The following is a 12,976-nucleotide window of genomic DNA, read 5'->3' as shown; positions in this document are numbered from 1 at the left end:
CCCGGCTCTCGCTCGGTACTGGTAGAGGCCCGGAAAGCTTCTGTCCGCAGCGCAGGCGGGACCCCACCCGTGAATAAAAGGGTCTCGGGTTGCTGTGCCAGCGAGGGATTGCGGTTCCTGGCCGCTTCCCTCCTGCTGCGTTTATCGATAAATAATAAATTCACTCAGGATCCGCTCGGTTCCGTTGGGAATGTCCTTAAAACGAGGCAGTGGAAGCTTTGGGGGTGGGGAGTGTGTGTTTGCCAGTGACTTGCTATTTGCAAAAAAAAAAAACCCAAAACCAAATCCAAAGCTTCTCCCCCCCAAGCCCCGCTTTCTCAGTGTAAAATAAATTCTTGGTAAAAATTAATTTTCTTTTCCAACCCCTGACTGCTGCAGCACCGCTCCACCTCCCTGCGGGGAACCTTTCCCCATGGAAAACGAGGACATGGGGAAAAAAAAAAAAAACAAAAACGGGACTGGAGTAATGCAAGGACATCTTAACTTTCTGTAACAATTACAGAGGGAATTCGGTTGTTTGGGGTGAGTTTTTCTGGCAAGAATCTTTGACTAACATTCCAATCCAGGAAGCAGTTGTGCGCCCAGCATCTTGGGGGGCTGTGGTTCCCAGGGATGCTCCGTGGCTCTGCCTCATCCCAGGGAAGGGGAACTGAATGCAGGGAAAATGCCCAGGAATGGGCAGGGAGGGTTCTGCTGTTCTACATTACCTTTATTATCTGTAAAATGAGGGAATTTATCATTGCAGAGCTTTGTAAAACATAACCTTAGATGCAGAGTTTTCCAGAGGTGAATGCTATTGGTTTCAGTGATCTATAAGGTACCCTGAGCACTGATGTCCAGCCTATTTTAATTGAGAATTAAAAGAATTTAAATGGAGTTTTTATATCCAAGTGTAAGTGAAATCCAGAGCAGTTTCCAAATCTGTATGATTTAAGGGAATCTCAGGCCCATGCTCAGGTATTGATCACCTTGCTGTAACAGAAACCAGCTAAAAAATGCTTTTTTCTCCACTCGGTGGTGCCAGTTGCACAGGGAAAGCATTTTCCAGATGTGGATCTGTGCAGCTCAAGCTCAAACTGAGCAATTATGCTAATCCAGACATTAAACACACCCAGAGCTGTAGCAATTCGGGATCAATTACAACCTGTAGTTGCCTGCAGTATCCCTACAAGACAATATTTTTTCAAGGTGATTTCCTGGGCACTTGGGAATTAAAGAACTTGATCAGGCTTTTCATGAGTGGCTCCTTTGATAACCAAGCTGCTGCCTCTGCAGCTCCAAGTTCCTACAGACATGGAAATAGGAAGAGCTGGGGAGAATCTCCCCCCTGCTTGACCTGGGAGGGAGGGAAACTCCTGCCCGAGGACATGGAAAAGGCTGAACTCAGTGCTCATTTTCACTCAGTCTTTGTCAATGCCAATTGCTTCCTGTGGGTACAGCTCCCTGAGCTGGAAGACCAAGGTGGGGAGCAGGATGAAGCCCCCATATTCCAGGAGGAAGGAAATGCAGGTCCCGTCAGACCAAACTGGTCTCATTCTACAAGATGCTGTCTGCCCTGGGGAGTGAGGGAAGGGCTGGGGACATTGTCTGTCTGGGCTTCAGGAAAGCTTTTGGTACTGTCTTTCACAGCATTCTTCTTCAGAAACTTATGGCACTTGGCTTGGGTAAATGTACCCTGCACTGGGCAAAAAATTGGCTGGATGGCTGGGCTGAAAGGGTGTTGGTGACTGGAGCTAAATCTGGGTGGTGACCTGGTCAAGAGTGGTGTCCCCAGGGTTCAGTGCTGGGACTTCTTCTCTTTAATAACTTCATTAATGGTTTGGATGAGGGGATTGAGTAAATTTGCAGATGACTCCAAACTGGGTGCTGTGTGGACACCTCACTATGGGAGGGACAGAGAAATGCTGGAGATGTCCAGGGAAGGGCAACAAAGCTCAGGAAGGGCCTGGAGCACAAATCCTGTGAGGAGCTGAGGCGCTGGGGGTGTTTGGTCTGGAGGAGGTGAGAGGAGACCTGATGGCTCTGTGCTACTGCATCAAGGGAGTTGTTATTCCAGTGATATTATTCCAGTTTTGCATGTGTCAGAATGTGAACAAGGATATCAGGGTTTGGTCCCAAGCTTTGTTTTCTTTCTCCATGTATTAATTGCCTTGGCAGGAATCATTATACCTGATTACTGAGGAGCTGTTGGCCACTGACCATTGGAAGAACCTTCAATGAAATGTCTTTGATGTGGGATGGTGGTGAGACTGACACCAGGTTCTTCTCTGTGAGAGTTCACAGTGAAAAAAACTAGCTCTGGAACTCTAAAGAGAAAAGCCAAGTGTAAAATTTGTGTTAAAAACCAATGCAGGTGCTCCTCAGAGAGATTCTGCATACTTACCCTGGAGCCCACGAGTCTCTTACAAGAAGAAGAGCTTGTTTATGAGTTCTGTGGTTAAGCCTCACAAATTGCCAGGTGCCACCTGGATTTCAGAGTTCTGTATTGGCTTTGGTTGAAGTAACCTGTGGTTAGCAGCAGGGTGGTACTGGGACCTCAGAGGGACAGGGACAAGTGAGATAAACAGCACTGCAGTGGCTTTAAAAAGCAGAGAACAGAGTGAGAGCATGCAGCAGGGAGGAGGCTTGGCATGGGAGCAGAGGGAGCTGACACACAGCAGTTCTACTGACCCTGAGCTAAAGGTAGGCTGGCAGGACTAATGACAACATCCCTGGCTGCAGGACAGCCAAATGTTGGTTCATTTTCCTGGTTTAGTGTGCAGATCAAAGGTTTTATTTTGTATGTGCTTCCAGCCCTCAGAGGTTGTTCTGTTCATTTTGGTGAGATGATTTATACAGCAAGCTCTTCCCTGATGTCAGTTGAAGTATCACAACCTTGCCCATCTTCAGAAATGTAGGAAATAGTGACCTGAGAAGAAAAGGGATTTCTTTTCCCTTTTGAAGATAAAAAGAGGCAATACCCAGCTCTGAACACATTAAATAACCACAGCTGAGGGTTCATTCCTGGGGTTCACTCAATAAGAATGAGTGGGGTAGCAGGAGGAAGAAAGATTGTTCATTGTGGCCCCAACTAGAATAACAGAACACAGGAGAATTTAGCATAAGCTAGAAACTATTTAGCTTAGAAACTTATTTAGCATAAGCTAGAAACTGTTCCTAGCACTGGGCAATTTTCTAAAAGTATATAAATATTTTTCTCTCAGAAGAGCTGTTGAGATCTCCATTGTCTGGGGGTAGCCTGTTGGCAACAATTATCCAATTATCCAGTGCAGAAGGCCTTTGGTGACCTGAGAGGGCATCTTTGTCATTCATTTCTTCCAGGGTACATTCACTGAAAGAGGAAAAAAGAAAAATTGAACTCTTCTTCAGAAGTGGTGAATGCTGTCTGATTCATGGGAGATTAATAGCAAGGGATAAGTGATGAGTTTAGAGCTGAGTATGGGGCTATGGTGGCACTTAGTCAAAGGGTTAGAAGAGTACAGAAAGTATTAAATATTTTGCTGAAGATGTGCTCAGTGCAGGCTGCTTCTGTACAATGATTTAGATACTTCCCTGAGGAAGCATTGCTCACAGTTTTAAGAGATTCTGAAAGTGCTGCTGGAGATAGAGAAATGACACAGAATTGCAGAGGGTGTTATGTAGAAGCAAATGGTTGGTGGACACAACTCTCTATTAAATTATTTGGTGGTTAATAGGAAGACAGGACTGTTGAAGTCCAAATGGTTTATTGCTCAGACTTTACCAAACCTGCTGCAGGATGCAGCCCAAAAAGCAGGACAGCAGTAATGCTCTGACTGTGCCTCAGCACAGCTGCACATCCCAGATTTATGAAGAGCAGGATAGATGCAAGCAGGATGGCAGGCTGGGGAGGTGATGGGCAGCAGGAGATCCTGGACAGAGGTATTCAGCAGTGTCAGCAGCTGGATGGAGCAAATGGGGACAGAGATATGGGCAGCTCTCTCTCAGGAGGGCAAAATGAAGAGAAGTTGGGAAGAAACCAAACCTAAATTTTAGTTGCTGAGGCCAAATGAATGATTTTGGGGTTAAATCATAGAATCATAGAATTGGCTGGGTTGGAAGGAACCTCAGAGATTACTGAGTCCAACCCTTGAACCACTGTTGCGGTTGCAATGCAGCTCTTATGGAGAGCTGAGCAGTCTGATTTGTCATTCTGGGTCTGGAACTTAAGCATGCAGCCCTTTCCCAATGGACTCTGGAGGACTGTACTGAAATGATGCTTTATTCAAAGTTTATAAATGAAATAATCTCAGAAACATCCTGGCCACCATCACTTCAGGCCATGACATGAATGTATTTCTTATGAAGGACACCTGAACAGACACTAAACTGCAATTAATATGAATTGCTAAGTGGTGATATAAGCAGTAGAAGAAACCATGCCATAACCACATTATCTGTAGTTCTAGTGAATAGTCTTAATGTACAGTTTTCCTAATTTTTGTTACTTACACCAGCCAGATCAGTGAAAAGAAAACAAATTAGAAAATGTAACTGAAGCTTCTCTCTCCTGTTCGCTTGCTTTGTGCACATCCCATAGCACAGTACAGGAAAGTAGATCAGTCATTTGCATTGCTGTTTCCATACAGTTTTGTTTTCTAAGTCTGACACAAAAAGTTCCAGTGTCTGAGGTGAAAGTCTTGTACTTATTTTTATGCAATACCACGTTTCCATGGCAACCACATTGATGCTGCTTTTGGCTGTATCTCTAGGAAAGATGAAACTGGGGCCAAATTTGAACAGGCATTTTCATCTTTCCAGTATTTGTAATCTTTACAGCCACTGTTCTCAGCAGGGTGTTTAAACAGACAGCTCAGCTGCAATGTTTTCTCTCTGCAGAGCAAATCTGCAGCCAGTATAAATTTCTGTATAAATTCCTGTATCTCCTTTAGAGTTCAGGTAACTCATCAGCTAAAAGATTCATTCCTCCTGCTTTGAGGGAGCTCCTCACATTCGTGAAGCACAGATCTTACAGAACAGACACCTGAATGAAGCCTGCACTGGGATGAGCTGTGTGTTCTGTGTGTCCACATCCCCTGCCACGTGGGATGTCCTGTCCTCTGTCACACACTTTGGGACAGACCAAGGACTAACAGAGGTCTGAAGAGCAGTGGATTTGCTCATTTCGATAACATAGCACCAGGCAGACAAAATTGTATCTTTTAGACACTAATGAGTTCAATTTAATCTAAAAAAAGTCACCAACCTTTCAGAATTTAATTGTTATCTCTAGGAGCTTTACTTAGAGTGCTCTCAGTGATTGGAAGGAAGGGAGAGGTTTGGATATTTGTACAGGATAACTAATGGCTTTATGTAAGGTGCATTAGGGATCTAATAGACATGTGGATGTCTCAGGATCTAAGTCAAAATGCATTCAGGTCCTTACCTCAGGTTCTGGTTGGACAACCTCTCCATCCAATAGATGTCTTGGACAAGTAATTCCCTTTCAAAGCATTTCTCAGTTGAAGTTATTAAAACTGCTCTTTTAAAAACTACAGCATTACTATCAGTTTTGGAAGTTAAACTGACTTACAGCTTCTTTCTCTGTTTCAGATCATCTTCTTTCTTCCAGATTTCAGATGGCAGTAGCAGCACAAATGGACCTACCCAAAGAAATTCAGCATCCTTATACAAAATTTTCTGAATGGAAATTCAAGCTCTTTAGAGTGAGATCCTTTGAAAAAGCACCTGATGACAGCCAGCACATAAACAAAGATCAGGCAGAAGAGGTTGGTGCTGCAAACAAAGGAATCAGCCTGCCTAATGGTGAAGCAGTGTCCAGAGGAGAAGGGATGGACTTGATGGGCAATAGGCAGCCACTTGAGAAAGGTGTAAATGAGATGAAAACTCAGGAGAATGGAGTTCATCAGAGCAATCTGAGGCAGCTTTGCCGCATCTGTGGAGTTTCACTGAAAAGTGATGGTTACAAGAGAACTTACCCAGTACATGGACCAGTGGATGAGGAAACTCTGTGCCTTCTGAGAAAGAAAGAGAAAACAGCAACCTCTTGGCCAGAACTTATAGCTAAAGTTTTTAAGATTGATGTGAGAGGGGATGTTGATACAATCCATCCTACTCAGTTTTGTCACAACTGCTGGAGTATCATCCGTAGAAAATTCAGTAACACTGCAAGTGAAGTGTATTTTCCTAGCAACAGCACAATGGAGTGGCAACCTCATGCCCCAGCCTGTGATGTGTGCCACACCACCCAGCTGAGAGTCAAGAGGAAAAGCCAATCACCCAGTGTACAACATGGCAAACGTGTGAAGACCGCTGCAGAGCCCGTTCAAGTAGATCAAGCACAGATAAACAACAAGAAATTAATGAAAGAGATCACCAATTGCAGGAATATCCATCTCAGCACCAACCTGCTGGCAGTCGATTACCCCGTAGCTTTCATTAAATCCATCTCTTGCCAGATCTGTGAGCATATTTTGGCAGATCCAGTGGAAACAACATGTAGACACTTGTTCTGCAGAACTTGCATCCTGAAGTGCATCAAGGTTATGGGCAGCTATTGCCCTTCCTGCTGGTATCCCTGCTTCCCTACGGATCTGGTAACCCCAGTGAAATCCTTCCTGATCACCCTTGACAGCCTCCGTGTGAGATGTCCTGTAAAGGAATGTGATGAAGAGATCTTGCATGGAAAATACGGCCAACACCTTTCCAACCACAAGGAAATGAAAGATAGGGAGCTCTATGGATACATAAATAAAGGTGGGAGACCAAGGCAGCACCTCCTGTCTTTGACAAGGAGAGCTCAGAAACATCGTCTGAGGGAACTGAAACGCCAGGTCAAGGCCTTTGCTGAAAAGGAGGAGGGTGGTGATATAAAGGCTGTGTGCATGACCCTGTTCCTCCTGGCTTTAAGAGCAAAAAATGAACACAGAAAAGCAGATGAGCTGGAGGCTATAATGCAAGGGAGGGGATCTGGGCTTTGCCCTGCTGTCTGCCTTGCAATCCGAGTTAACACGTTCCTCAGCTGTAACCAGTATCACAAAATGTACAGAACAGTCAAAGCTGTCACTGGGAGGCAGATCTTCCAGCCCCTGCACGCTCTCCGCACTGCTGAGAAAGCCCTCCTGCCAGGCTATCACCCATTCCAGTGGAAACCTCCCCTAAAAAATGTGTCCACCAAGACAGAGGTGGGGATCATAGATGGGCTGTCAGGATTGCCCCTCTCAGTTGATGACTACCCAGTGGACACCATTGCAAAGAGGTTTCGGTACGATGCAGCCTTGGTTTGTGCCCTGAAGGACATGGAGGAGGAGATCCTGGAGGGCATGAAAACAGAGCAGCTGGATCAGTGCCTGGATGGCCCCTTCACTGTGGTGGTAAAAGAGTCTTGTGATGGCATGGGAGATGTCAGTGAGAAGCATGGCAGTGGGCCTGCTGTCCCAGAGAAGGCAGTTAGGTTTTCTTTCACAATCATGAACATTGCTGTGGTCCATGGCAATGAAAGGAAGAGGATCTTTGAAGAACTGAAGCCCAATTCAGAGTTGTGTTGCAAACCCTTGTGCCTTATGCTGGCTGATGAATCGGACCATGAGACTCTGACAGCAGTCCTGAGCCCCCTGGTAGCAGAGAGAGAGGCTATGAAAAGCAGTGAGCTGCTGCTGGAGATGGGAGGCATCCTGAGGACATTCAGGTTCATCTTTAGGGGCACGGGATATGATGAGAAACTCGTGAGGGAAGTGGAAGGGCTGGAGGCCTCGGGTTCCACTTATATTTGTACCCTGTGTGATGCGACCCGCCTGGAGGCTTCCCAGAACCTGGTCTGCCACTCCATAACCAGGAGCCACGAGGAAAACCTGAGGAGATATGAAATCTGGAGGTCCAACCCCTACCAGGAATCGGCCGATGAGCTCCGTGACAGAGTGAAGGGTGTTTCAGCCAAACCTTTCATCGAGACAGTGCCCTCCATAGATGCCCTGCACTGTGACATTGGGAATGCAGCAGAATTCTACAGGATCTTCCAGATGGAGATTGGTGAAGTTTACAAGAATCCTGATGTGTCTAAAGAGGAGAGGAAGAGGTGGCAGTTGGCCCTTGACAAGCAACTAAGGAAGAAGAGGAACCTGAAGCCTGTGATGAGGATGAGTGGAAATTTTGCCAGAAAGCTGATGTCCAAAGAGACAGTGGAGGCAGTCTGTGAGTTAATAAAGAGTGAGGAAAGGCAAGAGGCCCTCAGAGAACTGATGGATCTTTATCTGAAGATGAAGCCAGTGTGGAGGTCATCATGCCCTGCCAAGGAGTGTCCAGAGTTGCTGTGCCAGTATAGCTACAACTCACAGAGCTTTGCTGAGCTCCTGGCCACCAAGTTCAAGTACAGATATGAAGGCAAGATTACAAATTACTTCCACAAAACCCTCGCTCATGTTCCTGAAATCATTGAAAGAGATGGGTCCATTGGGGCCTGGGCCAGTGAAGGAAATGAGTCTGGAAACAAACTCTTCAGGAGGTTCCGAAAAATGAACGCCAGGCAGTCCAAATGCTATGAGATGGAGGATGTCTTGAAGCATCACTGGCTCTACACCTCCAAGTGCCTCCAGAAATTCATGAATGCTCACAAGACATTAAAAAGCCCAGGTCTAACCATTGACACAGAGGACACAGGTGACTCCCTGCCCCTGCAGGAGGTCCTGGAAAGCAGGGATGCAACAGAACCCTAAATGTGAAGTGCTTTTGGTGTTGGGTTTGTGTTGGGTCTTCCTGCAAGGAGATACCTTCTGTTTCAGGCTGTAGAGGCACAGGGAGGTCTGAAATGGTAACTTCTACACTCAGTTAATGGTGCTGAGTGGAGTCTGACAAACACCACGTCTGCTGGGAGCTTCCAACAGAAGCAGTGCAGTGATGCATTTACCAGGTGTTATGTGAGATAAAAGCAGAAACAAACTGCAAGGAAGGGCCCTCAGTTTATTTTGGTCCTCGAGTGTTTTTATAAGTGAGAAAGTCAAAGTTTTTACATAAAGCAGCATTTTGGAATGAATTATTCTGGAGAGTTTGACAGCTGCTGAAAAAGGAACTGTGGCTTTTTATTCTGCTTGCAACTTAAAAATGTTTCATTAGTTACTGTTTAAGAGGGCTTAATTATTTTATTGATGATTCTTTGGCTTTTATGAGTAAAGATTTGTCAGTGAGACAGGTGGGTAATTTTTTAAATAAAGTTTTAATAAAGTTGTTTTTGTATGAAATACTGACTAGTGATGCAAACTTGATCTCACAAACTTAAAAAAATATTTTAAAATATTTATGTTATTGTACTGCTTAGGAGTAGATGGTGGTATCACCATGCTAAATTATGATATGAAGACACAAGAAGGTATCTGGAAATTTTGCAGATGTTTAGGTTGGATATTAGAAAGAATTTCTTTACAGAGAGGGTGATCAGACATTGGAATGGGCTGCCCAGGGAAGTAGTGGATTCTCCATCCCTGGAGATATTTCAAAAGAGACTGGATGTGGCACTCAGTGCCATGGTCTAGCAACCACAACGGTGGTTCAAGGGTTGGACTTGATGATCTCTGAGGTCCCTTCCAACCCAGCCAATTCTATGATTCTATGATTCTATGATTTACTCTGAAACTGTATTTGTGCTCCTCCATCAGGATTTACAGTGCCTTGTGGTTATCTCACTGTACAAATGATATTCATCCTCTACTGTTAACCTGGTGTTTCAAGAGCATTTTCTGTATCTCTGGTAACTTCAGCATAATTTGTATTAGTGGAATTTTATTAGGTGAATTCCTGTCCTCAGTGAAGTTATCAGTAACTTGTAATTAAAAGCAGAAGGGCAGAGTTTTGCCAAATGACTTGAGTCCCATCATACCCATTTGCCAGATCAGATCTGTGCCAGAGTTACCCTACAGCAATGTTTATGTTATTCCTCTGTACTATATTAGATATGGTTGGTGCTATTTGCCTTTCATATACTAAAATAATACGAATTGCACTTAATAACATATTAATGAAATACACTCCAAAGTACCTGGGGTACCTTGAAATCATCTGGCCCTTCACCTGTATCTAGGGCATTCCTGTGTTTCAAGACATTTTTTAGAAACCAGGTTTATGAAGAAACCATCACAGCATGAATCCAAGAGAATCAGCTTTTTCTTGGTTTATTTTGACGTGGCAGAAGTTGATTTCTTAGTGAACAACAAGCTTGAAGAATTAACAGTCTGAGGTTTGTTTAGTAGTATCTTCTTCATGTTATTTACTATATCTTAGAGGATCTTAAATATTTATCATTTATGGATTATGAAAAAAAAGTTGTGTTAATAATTAGTAGAAATATTAGTGTTATTTTGATTATGTCTTAATCAATGAAAATACTATTTTTGAAATTATTCTGTGATTTAGGATTTTGTTTTAATATGTTTTCTTTAAAGATAGTTTAACATAAAACTTTACATTTGGAAATAATGCCTTTTATTTAAGAAACTTACTTTTCTAAGCAGTCATAAGGACTACAGTGTCTTTTGTATGGTGCACCATGTAAATCTGCATTTAATGAGTGTTTCTTTCTACATTAATTAATTTTTTTCAGCTCTTTGAATAAAACAAGTATTTCTAGTAAAGCCCCTTACATAAGCATTGTTCTTTACAAGGAAATGCAGACAACAAGTACAGGTGTTTCCCAGAGAGTATAAATATCAGGTATAAAGAGCATCTTGTAAGAGTAAATGCAGATACAATTTGCATTTTTGTCAGCATATATTTCATTGTGCAAATAGCTGCACGTTTCTCTTTTTTCTCTATATGTGTATTTGGCACAAATATATTACCTGATGCTTTATCTTTGACTCTGCTTGAATAGCCTATGGCCCAGTTTAACAATCCTGGCTATATGCTATATGCAGTTTTCTTTGTTGCCTTTTGCCACAGGAATGAATTTCATGGATTTTTATGCTTTTCATTATTGTTTTGCAGTTCATAGCTTTTTTCTTCTTCCTGTCATTATCACCATGGGAAATTAGCCCCTAAAGTATTACTAATTCTTTGCTGACAGTCTTTAATGGCTTTGGGTCTCCCAGGGCACTTATTTCATCCATTTGGTGACTGCCTGGGCACTGCACTGCCCTCTGCCCTCCCCTCCCTCCTCCTCCTCTCTTTTATTTATGTTTTAAATGGCTTTTGCTCCATTTACAAACGCAATCCCAGTGTTTGTTTAACACCAGCCTCACACTGTTATGTATATGTTAGTATGCTAAAGCCTCTTTACAGGCTTCTGTGCATCAAAGTTTGTCTCCTTGCCGTAGACTGAGCTGCAAAGATTATTTCAAATCTACCTTTCAGTTTGTTATTCTCCCACAGCATCCTCCTGAAAAAGCTGTCAGCCCACAGCTTGGACAGGAGCACCCTGTGCTGGGTTAGGAACTGGCTGGAGGGCCGGGCCCAGAGAGTGGTGCTGAACGGGGCTGCATCAAAATGGCGGCCGGTCACTAGTGGTGTCCCCCAGGGATCAGTGTTGGGCCCAGTTCTGATCAATATCTTTACTGATGATTTAGATGAGGGGATTGAGTCCATCATCAGCAAATTCACAGATGACACTAAGCTGGGGGGGAGTGTGGATCAGCTGGAAGGCAGGATGGCTCTGCAGAGGGACCTGGACAGACTGGAGAGTTGGGCTGATTCCAACGGGATGAGGTTTAACACGGCCAAGTGCCGGGTCCTGCACTTTGGCCACAACAAGCCCATGGGGAGCTCTAGGCTGGGCACAGAGTGGTTGGAGAGCAGCCAGACAGAGAGGGACCTGGGAGTCTGGATTGCCAGGAAGCTGAACATGAGCCAGCAGTGTGCCCAGGTGGCCAAGAAGGCCAATGGCATCCTGGCCTGGATCAGGAACAGCGTGGCCAGCAGGTCCAAGGAAGGGATTCTGCCCCTGTACTCAGCCCTGGTGAGGCCACAGCTTGAGTCCTGTGTCCAGTTCTGGGCCCCTCAGCTCAGGAAGGAGATTGAGGTGCTGGAGCAGGTCCAAAGGAGGGCAACCAGGCTGGTGAAGGGACTCGAGCACAGACCCTATGAGGAGAGGCTGAGGGAGCTGGGGGTGTTCAGCCTGGAGAAGAGGTGGCTCAGAGGAGACCTCATCACTCTCTACAACTACCTGAAAGGAGGTTGGAGCCAGGTGGGGGTTGGTCTCTTTTCCCAGATGACTTTCAACAAGACAAGAGGGCATGGTCTTAAGCTGTGCCAGGGGAAGTTTAGGTTAGATATTAGAAAGAATTTCTTTACAGAGAGGGTGATCAGACATTGGAATGGGCTGCCCAGGGAAGTAGTGGATTCTCCGTCCCTGGAGATATTTAAAAAGAGACTGGATGTGGCACTCAGTGCCATGGTCTAGCAACCGCAACGGTGGATCAAGGGTTGGACTCGATGATCTCTGAGGTCCCTTCCAGCCCAGCTAAGTCTATGATTCTATGACCCACCCGTGCTGTCAGCCTCTCATAAAAGGCCATGAAATTGTGAATCCATGCTGGCTCTCATCAATCACCTCCTTATTTTCCATGTGCCTCAATACAGTTTCCAGGAGGATCTGCTTCAACATCCTACTGGGCACAGAGGTGGGACTGACTGGCCTGCAGTAAATCTCCAATAACTGACTGGATTTTTTTTCCATGCATTAGAATTGGGATCAGATGAAGAATAATGGGACCTGTCACAGCTCTTCTTCAGAGCACTGTTTTAGGTGACTAAATATGGCATAATTTTCAAACAGATGGTCAGATGCATCTCCTTACTGTGGGAGTTTTTCTACAACTTCATAGTGTCTGTAATACAAAAAGATTATTAGAAAGGATTTAACTGGCCCCTTTTATAGCAGCAACAGGAGAGAGGTCAAGAACATTTTTTTTCAACCGTACTTTCAATAATGCTGCTTGTTGTGTTTACAAAGCACATAAGTCAGCTGAATGCAGGTACAATATTTACTTCTGCACTCAAAATTACTTTATTTCAT

General features: G+C 44.4%; 1 protein-coding gene across 1 annotated transcript; it reads left to right on the top strand.

Moving 5' to 3' along the window:
- The first annotated feature begins 441 nt into the window (after positions 1-441).
- RAG1 (recombination activating 1) lies at positions 442-9,086 on the top strand. The gene is made up of 2 exons (XM_030452417.1): positions 442-522; positions 5,572-9,086. The coding sequence occupies exon 2, from the start codon at positions 5,598-5,600 to the stop codon at positions 8,688-8,690; it is 3,093 nt and encodes a 1,030-aa protein (XP_030308277.1). The 5' UTR covers positions 442-522; positions 5,572-5,597; the 3' UTR covers positions 8,691-9,086.
- The last annotated feature ends 3,890 nt before the right edge of the window (positions 9,087-12,976 follow it).

The sequence above is a fragment of the Calypte anna genome, chromosome 5A (genome assembly GCF_003957555.1).
Source record: "Calypte anna isolate BGI_N300 chromosome 5A, bCalAnn1_v1.p, whole genome shotgun sequence".
Taxonomy (NCBI): Eukaryota; Metazoa; Chordata; class Aves; order Apodiformes; family Trochilidae; genus Calypte; species Calypte anna.
The sequence above is the reverse complement of the archived record's forward strand: the minus strand, read 5'-3'. Positions and strand labels throughout refer to the sequence as shown.